The 18,301-nt window shown below is 35.3% G+C and overlaps 1 protein-coding gene across 2 annotated transcripts; it reads right to left on the bottom strand.

The window, feature by feature from the left end:
- Positions 1-744: 744 nt before the first annotated feature.
- On the bottom strand, positions 745-4,849 carry LOC104237792 (VAN3-binding protein-like). Of its 2 annotated transcripts, none has more exons than XM_009792015.2 (7): positions 4,468-4,849; positions 3,655-3,765; positions 2,273-2,711; positions 1,862-2,077; positions 1,668-1,717; positions 1,395-1,452; positions 745-1,193 (listed from the first exon to the last, which is right to left on the bottom strand). In XM_009792015.2, exons 1-7 carry the CDS (start codon positions 4,765-4,767, stop codon positions 979-981), a joined length of 1,389 nt encoding a protein of 462 aa, XP_009790317.1. In that variant the 5' UTR covers positions 4,768-4,849; the 3' UTR covers positions 745-978. The 2 variants fall into 2 exon arrangements, with proteins under 2 accessions (XP_009790317.1, XP_009790316.1); XM_009792014.2 differs by having other exon boundaries at positions 3,655-3,768; positions 4,468-4,848.
- Positions 4,850-18,301: the final 13,452 nt, after the last annotated feature.

An 18,301-nucleotide genomic window follows, 5' to 3' on the forward strand; every position in this document is an offset into this window, starting at 1 on the left:
ATTTATTTATTTATTTATTTATTTTGGGTATTTTCAACGATTAAAAGAGTAAGGACGCGCTCAATTCAGTTGTCGCGGCTGGTCAGGCCTTAGGAGGGAGTAAATAAATACAGTTCTTTAAACAACAGTGGGGTGTTAGAACACCCGTAAAGTTTAAGTGTGTAAATGACTTTTCGGGACAAGTTGAATGGGGTCTTTATGCATTTTCTCAACTATTTAATCCAGATAAACTTTGAACATAAATGATCATTACTTATTTAATGATTTACATTTATAAAACCCAATGTGCGTATTTTGGTAAAGTTGTCAAGACACAACGTTGGATTTTTTCCCCTGGCATGATAATCCAAATATAGAATATAAAAAGAGAATAAGATATTCCTACTAAGATGGACTTCAAATGGAAATAGGAGAAACTAAGGTTAGATCAAGACAAAATTAAAGTGTATCCATCTAAAAGGAAACCTTGATTTGAGCTCCAGTTGCAAACAAAAGTAGTAAAGCTTAATTCCAAATGTTTGATTAACTGCATAAAATCAAAGACAAGTCTTTATCGTCACCTATATTATACTAAAAAATTGGATCGTTCTTCTCTTTTTGACTGCCTCAGTCCAAGATACAACTTTCCTTTTCCACAAAATAAAAGAATAAAGGACATGGATCACATGGTTTTCTATCTTTTCTTGGGTTCACCTTACTTTTTTTTAACAAAGGAAACAACAAAGACCAGAACAAAAGCCCAAATAAACATTCCCAAAAGTAAATAGGGACCCCATTTGGATAACTTATACTTCAATTTCATTTTTACAATAGAAACACTTCCACAAATAAAAAGCAAAGAACAACCCACCCAATATTATCATTTCATAACATTTGGTTAGTCTAGAAACCATCCAAAAGGGCAAAAACATAACACCTACTTAATCAAACTTAATCATTATGCAGTTTTGTACCACCCCTTGGATTGAAAAAAGAAGTTCAAAATCTATGTCTACTATTTCTTTCTGCAGCAATAGTTAGCAGCCTTGAAACACCTTGAGTCCATAGATCATACTCTCTCTGGTCTCTGCACTCAAATTCAACGACCCCTCGTAGAATAGTCTTCAATGCGAAATATCGGAAGTTGTCACTGCCAGGCAGCAAGTGGCGCCCCGGCCAAGCCGGAATATCTTTCATGACTTCCAGCACCACATCTGCAGAAATTTTCAAAAGAAAAAGCTAAAGAACACTACTACTACTAAAGATGACAACTTTATCCATCTTTTTCCCCGATCAAAGTTGTGAATTTCTTGCTTTCTCAAATCCCCAAATAGAAGGAAAGACCCACAATCCAATTGTGTTCACATCATGAGAGAGAGAGAAAGAGAGACAAAAAGCAAAGTAACACAACTTACTCTTTTTCTTTTTTGTGATGGTCCCAGCAACGTGCCTGCTCTTCATTTTCAGCATCACCTACAAAAAAGACACCCTCTAAGTTAAAACTCCGCTGTAAGAAAGTAGATTCTACTAACTTTAACTTTTCATCATCAAGAAGTTTCTATTTTATCCCAGAAAATCAAATTCAAAAAGAAGAATATGGTGAATTGTGATCATGGAATCATAGTCCAAAGAAGAATATTTCAACTCAAGACTACTGATCATGCAATTATTGAAAAAGGAAGCCTTACCTGACCCATCCTATTTATGTACACAGACACTATCTTCCAGTGAAGGTCACCTGATATAAGCACAACAGTAAGAACTCAATTTCATGAAACCAAACATAATATAGTACTATGACTAAATTCAAAGCTTAAATATTAATCATCATTTTGGATATTCAAGATCTTAAATCTACAAGTCAAACGGATTGAATTTGTACCTTTGCGTGTACGCTTTAGGAGCTCACCACCTCTTGCAAGCAATTCTCTACTGCAAATTCCAAGAAAATTCTCTTCGGGGATGAGCTCGCCACTTGAACTACCATTGCTACCACCACCGTTGCCACTTGCCATCCCTTTCTCAACAGGAATTACTGCTGCTATGTTCCATACTTCCTTCAATGTTCTAGCCTTTAGCGTAGCCGCACCACGTAGAGCTACAAAACAATACTCATTAATTAAAGAAAATCTATATAAACACAAATCAAATACACAAGGAACTAGATATACTAACAGCACTAAATTTTTACCATCAAATTCCAATTATATTGGATTTCCTCAAGTGGACAATAAATTAGCAACAGTTCTATGAGATGGTACTCTGACATAATTGAACAAATTTAGCAGTGTACCAGTTGCTGCAGCTGCAGTTAAAGTCATAATATCCCCAGCTGATCGAACGTTCACAGCAGAACTAACCACTGATGCAAGATGTTCGCGCTCAGCTCCCATAGCCTCAGCAGCTTCAACACACTGTGCTGCCACCAATGTTGCAGCAGAGGCCACAGCCATATCAGTTTTCGCCATCTGCTCGTCCTTTCTGCTACCGGATGAGGCTGCAGTGGCAGCAGCAATAGCAGCAATAGCAGCAGCAACTCCTGCAACTGAAACAGCAGCATGGAGCTGCGCATTATGTGCCCTCGCGTCCTCTTTCTTCTTCTCTCTCCTATCCTTCAACCACCTACCTACTGTTTTCCCACCCCCACTGCCACCACCAGTCAACGATGTGCCGGCAGTAGTAGCGCTGCTCCTGTACTGGTTACTGACTGGTACGTTGTTCAAACGGCAGTACTGCAAGATAACAAAACTATATGTCATCATACATTGAAACAGTACATTCAGTTGGACAGACTGTACATAGCAAAATCAAAATGTTGTCAATATACTATTTCAGCAGCCAATAATGCCACTAAAAATTACCAACATTCTTGAATAAAACCTAATAACAAAAATTTATGAACCAAACCACCTCCTGAGGGCAATAAATCTTAAATTGATTGATAACCCCACAAGAAAATTGGACCATTGTTACTTGGTTCTCAAACAAGTGTCCCTAGAATTCCCCCCCCCCCCCCCCGCACAACACACACAACACCCCAACAAGAATGAAATCCTGATTTTACCCACTTTGACATACAAGGCAAGGGACAATCTGGTCATTTAAACATCCAGTCATAACACTATAACTGTAGAGATGCCAATATCTTAATGTACTGTGCAGAGGAGATCACTGCCCTTTGCCCACTACTTATCGGAAGGCCCATCATGTACAGAGAAATTTTCATCCCAGTTAAATTTTTACTTATTTCATAATCAATTAAACATACACTATCATAAATAATAAAATAAAAAAAGTTAACTTCCAATAAAAAATAAAAGTGGAAGAAGCTGGACCATAAATGATGAATTCTTAAATTAAAAACTATCATATAAAGGGAATTTCAAAAAGGAAAAAAGAAATGAAAGATTACTAAACAAAGCATCAATTTGGTACTCTTTTCTTACACAACCTTAGGCACGGGGAGCAGGGGGGAAGGGGGTGGGGTGTGTTGGTTAAAGATAAAGCTGAGATATTGTCTCTCCAAGTCTCAGCTTCATTCTGCTATTTCAGAACTCGTGCTTTGTATCAGAAAAAAGAAAATTACCCAACACTCAGAAAAAAACATTTGGGTCATATGTACACATGTTATAAAACAAACATTAGTAGAGAGAGAGAGAACATAAAGACACAAACCTTAGAATCATCCATTTCAGAAGGAGAAACAGGGGGACTGTCTGTAAGAGAACCACCATTTAAAGGTCCACTGCTGTGAGATAGTCGCCCTGATGTCCGTGGTGAAACATCCTGCTGTACACCACAATATTAAAAAATCATTCTATTTATTTGTACAAATCAGTAAATAAAATATTATAGAAAAATAATAGTAAAATGGGATCATTAAAGATTTGTATAACAGAACCCCATAAAGAAAGAGAAAAAATAATTAATTTTTCTTTGACAGAATGATTGTTGGTGGATTTTGATTATTAAAATAATGAAAGCTCTAAGAACTCAGAGAGAGTAAAAACAATGCTCCGTGAAAAGCAAAATTTTCAATCAATACACTTATTGTTGTTGTTTTCAAGAAATCACAAAGCAACAGTTGTGTCACATAAATGTCCCCGAAACTCAGCACTTCTACTCCTATAAAGAAACTATTGGTTTTCCCATAAATACAAAACAACAAATTCACAAACGCCCTCAACAGAAAAGGTAAAACCAACCATAAAGTTCCAAAAATCTGAAGAAAAATCCAAAAAAAAAATTGGGTTTAACTTGACAAAAGATAGATGCAAACAAAAGCCAGTGTGCTAAGGTGACACTAATTGATGAAATGAAAACTCTTCAGAAGTCAAGCTTTCTATGTCTTTCATTTGAGATAAGACTATTTTCAAGAAAAAATTATAGTATAAATTATCAGCACAAGAAATTTTGAGCTTACTTTAGATATCATAAGAAGAAAAAATTCTTCACACTAATAGTACTTAGAAGTAAAATGGTACTTACGGAAACAGACATAATGCGTTCCATAACAAGCTGAGAAGTTTCAGAAGAAGCAAAAGAAAAAGGGTTGCCAGAAACAGTAGCAGATTCATCCAACTCGCCAGCAATATCTTCGGGTATAGTACCACTACCACTACTCCCATTAAAAAGAGGGCCATAAGAAGACTTTGTTAAAACTTGAGAAGGAGCTAAAGCTTTTGAGACTTCAAAAGCAGAGACACTCCAAGAACGAGACAGAAATTCCATGGGTTCTTTCGGTGTCTCCGGTGGTGGTGGACGGTACATTGGCTGAACTTGCTCCATTTTTTAATGAGTAATTAGAGGATTGTTTTCAAGTAGACTTGTTTTAGTGAGAGAGTATTTGATGCTTTATAGATCAAAGGAATGAGAAAATTAATGTGCAACAGTGACACTCTTGTGTGTGTGAGAGAGAGAGACAAAAAGCAATGTCAGTGATATATTTTACATTTTTCCATTAATTAGGATTTGGAAATAAAATTTAGAATACGGCTTATGCTCGGATTAGTTATTCTGATATTATTTTTTATTTACTGTTTAATATGTTGTATTAAAAATAACAATTGCATAATTTCTAAAAAGAAAGTATAAGTTATTCCGCACTAATTACCCCCTCTATAAGGTATAAGTTATCCCGGTACTAATTTTAATTTCGGAATAATTTATATCAAGTTTGCTAATCAAATAAAGTATTAAGATGGTATTAAAATATTATACCAATACTATATCTACTTATACCTCATACTAAATGACCTCTTAGGGGTCGTTTGGTTGGAATATAATTTATATCGGTATAAGTTATATCGGGATAAGTTATGCTGTGATTAGTTATGCTGGGATTGTTGTTTATTCATTGTTTGGTATGTTATATTAAGAATGACAATTGCATAATTTCTAAGAAGAAGGTATAAATTATACCGGTGCTAATTACCACACCTTCTATAAGGTATAAGTTATCCTAGTGTTAAAATTAACACCGGAATAACTTACACCTGGTTCGCTAACCAAACAGAATATTAAGGTGGTATTAAATTTTTATACCAACCTTATACCTTCTTATACTCATACCAAACGACCCTAGGAGGCATTGGAAAAAATAATGCAAGCATTAGCTCTATGCATTACTAATACATTGTTTGATACATTTTTTCAAACTGTGTATAGCTAATACTTGTATTAGTTATACATCATATTTGGTATTATCCTATGTATAAGTAATGCATAGAAAATCATGGCATTAGTAATACAAAGGCTATTAATGCATGCATTAGTATGGTTAAAGACAAAATTATCCTTAAAGTCCCTTAAAGCTAGAGAATATGGAGGACCTTTTTGTAAACAACTATTTTTCTTAAAAATTATGTAATGCATTATAATTTTAATACACTACACCAAACAGTAAGAAAAAATATTTGCATTACTAACTCATGCATTACTAATCCATATATTATTAATACACCTTATTTCGCATTATTCTTATACCCCTACCAAATGATCCCTTAGAGTTTAACTCCTACACTGATGTTTGGGTCACTTATAAAGTTGTGCAGAAATTATAATACCAGTTGTTTGATTCAGCACGAAGTTTAATAAAAAAAATAATAAACTTTTAAAACTTGTGATTTTAAAAGCTTAAAGAATAAAAGTTTTGTGGGGTCCTAATATTTGTGTTGTTATAAAAGCTTCTTATTACGGGTAAAATGGATAAAATGAAGAGTTTAAAATTGAATTATTTCCAATTGTAGAAATATGTCATTCTTTTTTTAACGGATTAATAAGAAAAGTGTGTCAACTAAATTAAAATAGAGGAGTAATAATCACTGAATTATTTAATAAATATTATTAATTTGTTTGATTCATAGAAGTAAAAATAAATTATATGGTGTATAATCAAAAACATATACTACTGATTTAGTTTGAAGCTGACTTTTAGAATAAATAATCTTGGATGTTCAGTGATGTCAAGAAAATGACATTTGAGAGAGTAATATTAGCATTTAAAAAACATTATCCAAGTTTAGCTAATTTCAATATTATTGTCCCACATTCAATGCATGGGTAATAACAACAAAATTATGATATAAAATTTATATAACAAAATGTAGATAAAGATAATGCTAAATTTTATAACCAAACGTCCATTATAGAAGAACTTTTACAATATCATAAGTATTCATTAAAAATATATGTAGAAATAGCACTAAATAGTCGCTTTTAGATATGCTATTTAAATTTTAGATAATATTTGACAATACTTAGGGTGTGTGTTTGGTACGAAGGAAACATTTTCCGGAAAATGTTTTCCAATTTTTCCATGTTTGGTAAACATTTTTCTTATGAACTCATTTTCCTCCAATTAGAGGAATTTCAAAACTCCTTCTTAACCTTCCCCATCCTCACCAACCCACCCCACCCCCTCTCCAAAAAAAAGTCTTTTTTTTCTTTCAAATTTCAGTTTTTCCGTTACCACCCACCCTACTACCCATCCACCCCCACCCCCGCAAAAAAAATTATTTTTTTACCTTAATTTTTTGTTGTAATTTTTAAATTTCTGTTTTTTTGTTTTTCTGCACCACCCATCACCCCCACCCCACCCCCACATTTTTTTAATAACCCCCACAAAAAAAATTACTTTTTTTGTAATTTTTTAATTTATCGGTTTAAAGACTCAAAATTTTACAAGTTTCAAAATTATGAGTTCGGAAGTTTATGTTTTTGGAAGTTTACGAATTTAGAAATTATAAAGTTTACGGGTTCGAAATTCCGCGATTTTGAAAGTTTAGCGGTTCGAAAGTTTATGAAATTTGTGGGTCCGGAAGGTTGTTGGTTTGAAAAATTTATGGCTTCATGTTTATTATATCTAAATTATTTATGAATACTCTTGAGAAGTCATTTTCCTTAATTTGCGTACAAACATCGGAAAATGAATAAGATGTACTTGTTTTCCAAGAAAATAAATATTTTCTTGGAAAATATTTTCCACGGAAAACATTTTTCGTTATACCAAACACACCCTTAATGTTTTGTCAAATTTGACAAAATTTAATCTGCCAATCGTCCTCTTCCTCCTCCTTCAGACTTTTTGATTTGAAGTTTTGAACTGTTAAAGCTTAACTTCAGATCTTCAAATCGTAAGTTAGTCTCTATCTCAATCTAATTTTGAGGGAAAAGTATGAAGTCTGGGTGCATTCAACCACAAGGGGCAATTTTGAGCCAAAATCAAGGATATTGCTGACCTTTTGGCAAAATTAGAAGATTTCGGATAATTCAAAGATAAATTTGACCTTTTGCTCTTAATTGTGTGTTTTATTACGTGTATATAGTGTTTGTACTATATTAAGCAATTTAATTTTATTACATACAGATTAAAGTGAAAAGATGTCATAAGTCTATAAATAAAATATATATATCTCGTATTCATTGACTTAATTTAAATACTAAATGCGAGTAAATTTTTACCTTGTATTAAAATCTAACTAGTCTTGGGTGTGTTTAATTTCATGTTCACAAGTTGGTTTCCAACAATAATCAAAGTTAATTAGAGAAGTACTTTAATTTGATGCAGATTAAACGCACCAAAATGGCATATGCCAATTACAGTTGCACTCTGTTGTCGTTCTTTAAATTCTTATTTTATTTTCAACTATTTAAATATAATATTAAGACGCAATAAAAATTTTAAATAGTTGCTTTCATCCGTTGATCATTAAATGAAAGTATTTATACACGTACTATTTTATTATTTTAGTGATACCCTTCTAAATGCAATTGTTGTCCAAAAAATTATTTCAAAATTAAATCCAGAAGCAGGCACATTGATGCAAAATCAAACTCTAAAACAACATAAACCAAAATCTCATAGCATGTTTTGCCAAGTTCTTCTAAAGTCAAAAATCTTTTTTTTCTCTCCAAAAAGATTTTTTTTTCCTCAAAATTGAGGTATTTGACCAAACTTTTAGAAGGAAAAACAGTGCTTATAAGTAGCAGCAGAAGCTATCTTTCAGAAGCTGAAAAAATAGTTTCTCCTCAAAAGCAGAAGCAAAAACTATTTTTAATTTTCCTTTTTGTAAAAATACTTTTAACAAAAAATTATATATATTGAAATTGCCCTATTCAATTTAACCTAATATTTAGTTATTCTATAGATAATTCTCCTAATGCATAAGTATTTTTTCTTATTTTTAGGATTGATTTCTAATCTATGGTGACTTTCGGGAGGTCGAGTATTAAGGTTGTAGGTTAGGGGGAAGTTTGTGAATATTACTACAGTGCACTAGAGGGAGACTAGCCATTTAGGAGTTAGACTTAGGATGATGCAGGGCTGTATCTGTTGGATATTAATATACCTTACATCCTTTTCTCCATCCTTTTCGTATTTCCTATATTTCTTATATTATTGTTATTTTATGTTATGTATTTTATGTTATTTACTATGCGTCTATTGATAGTACTAATATATTGTCACTTGTTGCTCTCTTGAGCTGAGGGTCTCCTGGAAACAGTCTCTCTGCCCCTAGGGGTAGGGCTAAGGTCTGCGTACATATTACCCTCCCCAAAACCCACTTGTGGGATTATACTGGGATGTTGTTGTTGGTGGTGGTAGTGACTTTCGGGTGAATACTTTTATTTTTCATCAAAAATACTTTTAAGAAAAGTACTTTTAATAAACTGATTTTTAAAGTTTGGCTAAACCGGCTATAAATCTTTAGCCACGTTAGAGTGGTCTTTCTTTTAGGGTTGTTTTCTATTTTTATTTCTCTATTTTTTTGAAATTATCCTAAGATCCACAACCCGACTAATTTAAATTCATGTTGGGTAGTCCATTAAAGGGTTAAAACTTCTTGTATCATGTCTGTCACGACTCAAAATCCATCTAGTCATGATGGCACATAACCCAACCCGATAGATTAGTCAAATAACAGTCAACATAGCTCAAATGAGAGTAATAAGAGTCAATGATCAAAATAATTGAATTTCTATACAAAATTCCAAGGATTGATAGTACAAGTCTATTTGGAATGTACATCAACAGAATTCAAATCTAACACTACCAAGAACAAGTAGAAGTTATATCTGGAAGGCAGGTATATCTTCAGTGCCGCTCCCGTCATCCACAACATCTCAGCTCCAAGATCTACATACAAGATGCAGAAGTATAATATGAGAACAATCGACCCCATGTACTTAACAAATATCATAACTAACCTCGGTGAGGTAACATAAGCAAGAATTATAAATGATACTCATCAATCACCTATACAAGTTCATAAAATTCCAACAAGTATAGAACAGAAAAAGGATCAAATCATGAAATCACATATAAAAACCACCTTGGTGCACACAATTTTCTTAACGTACCCTGTGTCGGCAATGATCCAGCATATCAGGAAGATATGTAAATAAATCGATAAAAAAAACCAAGGATATTGCAAGTAGGGATGAAATACAATCACCAAATATCAATTAGTTGCGGCGTAAAACCCGATCCAAATGAAAATCACATTACGGCTAAGAGTGAGCATAGTTTGGGCAAATTAAAAATCCAAACCGAAATTCGAATTTTTTGGATTTTTTATTCGGATTTTCGGATTATGGTTTATATTTTGAATTTGATTTTTAAAATTTTTGGATTTCGGATTAGATAATGGAGTTGGTACTTCGGATTTTTGGATATCTACAAATCCAAGTTTTTATACTTTATATATAGTCCATAATTCATATTCCAATAGTAATAAGTTCAACACCCTACCTAGTAGATCTTATCTCATATATTTAATATTAATTACTAAATTACTGCAGCAGTAATGGAATTCTTTTAAAATGTTGATATGTGCAAAGCCATCAACTGCACCACTATTACCTTGATCCCTAAAGTCCAGAACCCAACTAACATCAAGGAATTCGGGCCTATTTCCTGCTACACAGTGCTATACAAGATAATATCAAAAGTTCTAACAGCAAGACTACATGAAGTTATGGCAGAACTAATAGATAACTGACAAACAACCCTTATACCAAGTAGAATGATCACTAATAATATCATCATGAGCCATGAACTTGTAAAAGGCTATGGGTGGAAGAACATATCCCCACGATGCATGCTCGAAATAAATATGCAGAAAGCCTATGATTCTGTGGAATAAGTGTACATTGAACAAGTGATGAAACTATTGGGATTCCCTGAACTGTTTGTGAAGTGGATAATGGCTCAGTACAGTATCCTACTATGTAATAATCAATGGTAAGCTAGCTACACTATTTGAGGCAAAAAAAAAAAAAAGCTGAGGCAGAGTGATCCCCTATCTCCATGCTTATTTGTGATATATATGGAGTATCTTAGCAGACTATTGAAGCCACTAAAGGATAATAAGAAGTTTAAATTTCACCCAAAATGTGCTAAAGTCAACTTAGTTCAATTGGAATTTGCTGATGATCTACTTTTTTTTTCATGTAGAGGGGGCCTACAATCAATCAAGATACTCAATCAACAATTTCAAGTATTTTTTTGCACCTTCAGGACTATTTGCAAATCCTAACAAAAGTTGTATTTACACTTAACAACATTATGGATATACTAGGGTACACTAAAGGTGAACTACCTTTTAGATACCTAGGTGTCCCACTAAGCACTAGGAGGTTATCATCTATCCAATGTGAACCTCTAATTGATAGAATGTTAAGTAGGATCCAATGTTGGACAATAAAATTTCTATCATATGTCAAAAGAGCAATGTTAGTTAAGAGTGTTCTAGTTGCAATTCAAACATTCCACTCTCAGATATTCATTTTTCCAAAGAACATTATTCAATTCATAGAAACAATCTGCATGAGATTCTTATGGACAGGAGCTGCTGAACCTACCAAAAAGGCATTAATTGCCTGGAAAAAACTAGGTGCTCCAAAGGTAGCAGGGGGTCTTAACTTCACCAATGTGGAGCTGTGGAATAAAGCAGCTATTTGCAAGTTCCTATGGAACATTTGTAAAAAGAAGAAAAAGCTATGGGTCCAATGGATTCATTCATACTACATAAAGGGTAACATTATATGGAATACAGAGTCGAAGAGTGCATCATGGGTCATTCAAAAAATATTCAAGGCAAGAAACTACTTTAAGGTTGCGATATACAGAAGAGGATATGCATTTGATGGAAAGATTCTATGTAAGACACATATACAAAGCCATGCTAGGGGAATTTTAGAAGGTGCCATGGAAGAAACAAGTGTGTAACAACCAAGGACTACGAAAGTGGATTTTCATACTATGACTGATAATTCAAGTTAGCTACAAAAGAAAGACTAGCAAGATAGGGGAGTATTGCAGACCAAACATGCTCACTCTGTCAAAGAGAGAATGAAACACTACAACTTATTCTTTGACTATGAAGTATCAACAACTATATGGCAGCAACTTCTAAACTGGCAAGGCATTCATAGAAGAAAGGGAGCTTGGCAGGAGAAGCTGAAGTGGATAGAAAAGGTGGCCAAAGGTAAAAGTGGAGGGACAACATTGTACAGAATGATATTAGCAGCAACAATTTATCATATTTTGCAAGAGATGAATAATGTTAGAGATCACTAATTCTATCCTATGACTAATCATCCAAGAAATAAGGGAGAATGCATGCATTAGATTTTAGGGATAAGTGCATTTTAAAAAGGGAGAATATTTAGCTACTCATATTTCAAAATAGAGATCGCAGTCAAATTTATTAACTTCCTCTTGTTTAGATATTTCTTCGGTTAATGTTAATTAAACGATGATGTATGTAATGGGATTTTATTAGTTGTTAAAAACAAAAATAGATGAAGCCTTTTAAAGTATTTGACAACGTTTTTGTTGCAGAATTAGGTACCAATAAATAAAATAGAATTTAATACACTAAGTATGAGAACTTTGGTTAATTATATGGTGGATTAGGACTCATATGCCTAAAAAACACATAAAATTAAATAAATTACCGGATTTTTATCCATTCTTAATGGATAATATTAGTTTAGGCAAGACAAATAATATACTAGTTGGTAAAAATTAAGAAGACGATTGCGATTGTTTTATTATTCTTTTAAGTTTCTATCATCATACATGACGACCAAGCTAAAAAAAGTCAATGCTTGACCTTCATGGAAGAACAACTAAAACAATTATTTTGTTGAGCATAACATTATGTCACCAATTCCTTGTTTGGTTGTTTTAGTATGGATAATTAAGTTGTAATAAATCTCTTATTAGTGAAGTTTAGTTATTTGTTTAATCCTTAAAATTGGCAAAGAAAAGAAAAAAAAAGTGTCATGTCATCTTTGCTGTTATTTTCACTAACATTAGCAGTTGGTTCAAAAACTTGACAGGAATTCGATAATTAGTTGATAAGTTAATCTGTTCTTTTACCTTAATCCAACTTGCATAGTTGAGCTGTTATTTTCCAATATTCTCTCACTTCATGTCAAGTTTTGTTAAGTGATATACGAAAAATTGTATGCAGAATGGTCTTCTTTGTATCCTCTTTTCCGTTTAGATTCATTAATAAACTAATAAACGAGAAATTAATTAACCACAATCCAAATAGTTAGAATTGTAATAAAAATATTACCAATCAACCTTTAAATAATTGATAAGATTGATCTCCTAGAGAAACAACAAAGTACCATGCAATTTAAGAAATTAAATCCAAAGATTTTCATAGGCTATTGGGGCCTAAAGCTGAATATTTTGAGGTAGGCCTCATTTGATGTTACATAATAATCATTTTAAGAATTTAAGCCGTTTGCAAAACTTCTCAATTTTTTTTCTTCCTTTTCTTTTCTTATATCTTTTTAATTCATTTTTTGGTAGGCCGGTGACGTGAAATAGTGGGAAGAGAGGAAAGTAATGCATGTCAATATGAATGACCAACATGCTTGTAGGTTGTATAACTGCAGTGGACGAAAAAATAATATAGGTTACAAAGAAACTTTTCTCCTTTTCTCTAGAAAAAAATCCTCTTTCCTGCCAACCAACTTCCTCCTCTACCCTAGTCCCCTCCGAATTGCCCCTTTGTTTTCATGAACTAGCAAAAAAAAAAAAAAACTATGTCCCAACACCCATACAAAGTTCATTAATAGATTGAGAAATAGAAACCCTGGAAGAAGAACTAGATGGAAACCCACGCCAACATGAACATAAAAATGCAGTCCAACAAACTAAGAAAACCACAGACAAGAACCTTAAAAGATTTTCTTTTCTTGACTAACTTAAACCGAGTATCATCAACCCACAAAACATGAAACAAGTTTCATGAAACGACTCGACTAGTCGTTTTAAGTTTTAATATTTTTTTTCATGATTTAAGATCTCAAGTAAGTTCATTTGATGTATTATAACTTGTGCAAAATGGTTGGTTTGATTTTTGAGAAGTTTGAGAGCATTTTGAGAGACAAATTCTAATTTTAGAAGCTTTAGGTTGGAAGAGTTCACCAAACTTTGACTTTGGGTAAATTGTGATGATCCAAAAGGTCATTAATTGATTTACGAGTAAATTCTGTGTTCCGAGGCCTTAGAAGCCTTTTTTTTCCTCACTTCGATTTGCGTGCGTGGTCCGAACGTATATCCGGTACGCTTTTATGTGGAAATGTGATGAAAATGTTAATTTGGCCTTTAAAATTAAATTTAACTTGACTTCGGCCAACATTTTGGGTAAACGGACCCGGACTTGTAAAACATGGGACTTGGGCATATGCCCGGAATCGAATTCCGAGGTCCCAAGCCCGAGAAATGAATCTTTGAAAGAAATTGTTTTACAGCAAATATAAGAGTTTTTGGAAATTTGATTATATTTGAAATTTATGGTATCAGGGCCCGTATTTTGGTTCCGGAGCCCGGTACAGGTTCAAGATGATATTTAAGATGTGTCTGTGAAATTTTGTAATAAACGGAAGGCGTTTGATGTGATTCGGACCTGTAGTTGTGAAATTTGATACTTTGAAAGTTTTGAGATTTTTCTTAGATTTCTATGCTAAATTCGTTGTTTAAGATATTATTTTGGCGATTTAATCACACGAGTAAGTCCGTAGGATACTTTTGAGGTTGTGTACATGTTTGGTTTGGAGCCCCGAGGGCTCGGGTGAGTTTCGAATAGGCGTCGGGGTGATTCGAACATAGAAAATCTGGTGTTTTTGCTGTTTGCCGGTGTCTAGATTTTTGTGCTATGCGATCTCATAGGTAGGTTCCCGATCGCAGAGTGTAGTCTCAGGGAGCCCTATTTTGTGCTATGCGATCGCATAGCAACTTCCGCGATCGCATGGAGTTAATTCTGTGGTCACCATTTGTTCTATGCGAACGCAAGGCTTCTCACGCTATCGCACTGAGTTAACTAGGCCTGGGGGAAGGGAAACCTATTTTCCTCTATGCGATCGCACTCCTTGCCCCGCGATCACAATGCCCATCCCCCCCTTACCCTATGCGAACGCATTTAATTGTGTGCGAATGCATAGGTTCCCTGTCCAGTTATTTTAAAACAGTAGCAAAACGAGATTTCTTCAAAACTTCATAACTTTTTCACTTAAACTGGAACTTGGGCGATTTTTGAAGAGGGATTTCACCACAAAACCATAGGTATGTGTTCTTAGACTTGTTTTCTTCAATTTTCATTAACACTCATTAGATTTCTAGGCCTAAATCATGTTCTTAAGGGTAGAAAATTGGGGATTTGGGTAGAGTTAGGGCATTTGGAATAATTGAAATTCAGACCTCGTTTTGGGGTCGGATTCTGAAACTAATTACATATTCGGGCTCGTGGGTGAATGGGTGATCGAGTTTTGGTCCGAACCTTGTGTTTTGACCAAGCGGGCCTAGGGTCGATTTTTGACTTTTTGGGAAAAATGATATAAAACCTATAATTTAGCATTGGGATTGAATTATTAGCATTTATTGATGTTGTTAAATTAATTTGGACTAGATACAAGTAATTTGGAGGCGAATCCTAAAGGAAAAACGGTGTTTGAGGCTTGAGTTGGCGTGGAAGTTTGAGGTATGGTCTAACCTTAGCTTGAGGGATTAAGAGTTGTTTCTTGTTTGTTACATTTTAACTGTGGAGTACGACGTATAGGCATGGTGACGAGTATCTATATGTCGGTGTCAAGCATGCCCATGAGTCTTGTATTGTATTTTTTATGACTACGTTGTGGTTTATTCGTACTTCATATGAGAATTATATTATTGTTCCCTTGCCGGGATGTTATTGTGATATTATTGTTCCCTTGCCGGGATGTTGTTGTAATATTATTGTTCCTTTATCGGGATGTTGTTATTATGCTATTGTTCCCTTACCGAGATTTTTTTATGATTGGTGTTGATAAATTAAATGGGAGCAGGTTGCACGCCTGCAACGGTAATACATGAAATGGGAGCGGGTTGCACACCTACAACGGTAATATATGAAATGGGAGCGGGTTGCACGCCTGCAACGGTACTATATGAAATGGGAGTGGGTTGCACGCCTGCAACGTTACTATATGAAATGGGATCGGATTGCACACCTGCAACGGTATTACATGTGTATTTGTTTTCTTATTTTCTTATCTTTTGCTGGTAATTGATTTATGGCGTTCCTTACATTTCTCTACTGTTATATTGTTGTTATCTGTTACTCCCCGCAGCATGTTTCCCCCGCCCAACTTTAGTTGTAATTATCTGCTTTTATTTCCGCTATATATGATTTAACTGCATAGGTTTATTTGGTAGTCTGGTCCTAGCCTCGTCACTACTTTGCCGAGGTTAGGCTAGGCACTTACCAGCACATGGGGTCAGTAGTGCTGATACTACACTCTGTACTGTGTGCAGATACCGATACCGGAGCGTTTAGACCGCAGTGAGGGTGTTGTCTTCAGTCTACTCAGGCACCCGAGGTAGTCCTGCAGACGTCCGCGGACCTTGGCGTCCCTTATATCTTTTCTCGTTCTGTTTTTACTTATTCAGAGACAGACTTATGTATTTCCATTCAGACCTTATTTGCAGTATTCTTAGATAGCTCGTGACTTGTGACACCAAATTCTGTGTAGTATTGTACTTCAGATTATGTAGCAGTGTTTGGCTGAATTATTAAGTTTTCGTCTTCCGCATTTCTGTTTATTTAATTTATTCCGTTGTTTAATCACTTATTATTTTAAATTGTTGAACATGTTTAATAAAAAGGGTAATGATTTTATAATATTCGACTTGTCTAGCTTCCACGAGTAGGCGCCATCACGACTCCCGAGGGTGGAAAATTCGGGTCGTGACAAGTTGGTATCAGAGCTCTAGGTTACTTAGGTCTCACAATTCACGGACAAGCTTTGTAGAGTCTGAGGAATCGGTACAGAGACGTCTGTATTTATCCCCCAGAGGCTACAGAGTTAGGAAAAAATTCACATTTATTCTTTCCTGTCGTGCAATTTTGTTCTCTCAATGCTAAATTGAAACCACTACTCTTGTCCTTTTGCGAATGGCAAGGTCACGTACTGCTTCTTCAGCCGAATAGAAGCACAGACCAGTGATAGATCAGTTATGTCTTCGGAGGCTTTGTGGAGGTTGGATAGGTTTCACCAAGCTCTTCACTACCACTTTTAGCGGTGCATCTTCTGAGGATCCCCAGGATTATTTAGATAGTTGTCATGAGGTTCTCAGGAACATGGGGATAGTGGAGACCAATAGGGTCAACTTTGCTACTTTTCGCTTATCTGGATCCGCCAAGACTTGGTGGAGAGATTATTGTTTGGCTAGACCAGTTGGGTCACCGGCTTTGACTTGGGAACTGTCTTCTTAGCTGTTTTTGGAGAAGTTTCTTCCGGTCACTCAGAGGGAGGTATATCAGAGGCAATTTGAGCATCTCCAGCAGGGTTCTATGACTGTTACTCAGTACGAGACCAGATTTATTAACTTTGACTCATCATACTCTTCTCATACTCCTCACTGAGAGAGAGAGAGAGAGAGAGAGGTTCATTGAGGGACTCATTCAGCCTATTTGACTTCAGATGGCTAAGGAGACAAAGAGCGAGATTTCCTTTCAGGAGGCAGCCAATGTGGCCAGGAGGGTCAAGATGGTTCTATCATAGGGAGGTGGTCAGGGGTCTGACAAGAGGCCTTGTCATTCAAGCAGATTCAGTGGCGCCTCGTCTGGAGGCAGGGATTCGTATGGTAGAGGCCATCTTCCTAGGCCATTTCAGTCAGCACTTCAGGCTTCTCATGGTGCCCCGGGTGGCCGTGGTTCTCACATGCAGTATTCTGATCAGCAGCCCTATAGTACATTGCCAGCTCCTATTAGTGCACCTCCGCTTCAGAGTTTTCAGGGTCGTTAGCCCCAGCAGCTGAGGGATTGTTTTACTTGTGGCGACACGAGGCACATTGCTAGATATTGCCCTCGAGCATCGAGCAGTTCTTAGCACTAGGGTTCCCGTGCAATGGTTCAGGCACCGAGTGTTCCACCACTTTCCCAGCCAGTTAGAGGTGGAGGTAGAGGTATTAGAGGTGGAGCTCAGGCCGCTAGAGATGGAGGCCAGCCAGTAGCAGGCCATCCTAGAGATGTAGTTTAGAGTGGTGGGGCCCAGCCCCGGTGTTATGCTCTTCCAGCCAGTCTTGAGGCTGAGGCTTCCGATGCAGTTATCACAGGTACTGTTCTGGTTTGTAGTAGAGATACTTCAGTTCTATTTGATCCAGGATCTACATACTCCTATGTGTCATCTTATTTTGCACTATATTTGATCATGCCTAGTGATTCTTTGGGTGCTCCTGTATATGTGTCTACACCGGTGGGTGATTTTATTGTGGTAGATCATATTCATTGTTCTTGTATAGTTGTGATTGGGGGTA

Source organism: Nicotiana sylvestris, chromosome 1 (genome assembly GCF_000393655.2).
Source record: "Nicotiana sylvestris chromosome 1, ASM39365v2, whole genome shotgun sequence".
Taxonomy (NCBI): domain Eukaryota; kingdom Viridiplantae; phylum Streptophyta; class Magnoliopsida; order Solanales; family Solanaceae; genus Nicotiana; species Nicotiana sylvestris.

Coding starts and splice junctions, on each gene's coding strand:
- LOC104237792 (XM_009792014.2), bottom strand. CDS start 4,767: ATGGAGCAAGTTCAGCCAATGTACCGTCCACCACCACCGGAGACACCG. Junction 2,078..2,272: donor AACTGCAGCTGCAGCAACTG/GTACACTGCTAA, acceptor ATTGTTTTGTAG/CTCTACGTGGTGCGGCTACG. Junction 1,718..1,861: donor CCTAAAGCGTACACGCAAAG/GTACAAATTCAA, acceptor TGCTTATATCAG/GTGACCTTCACTGGAAGATA.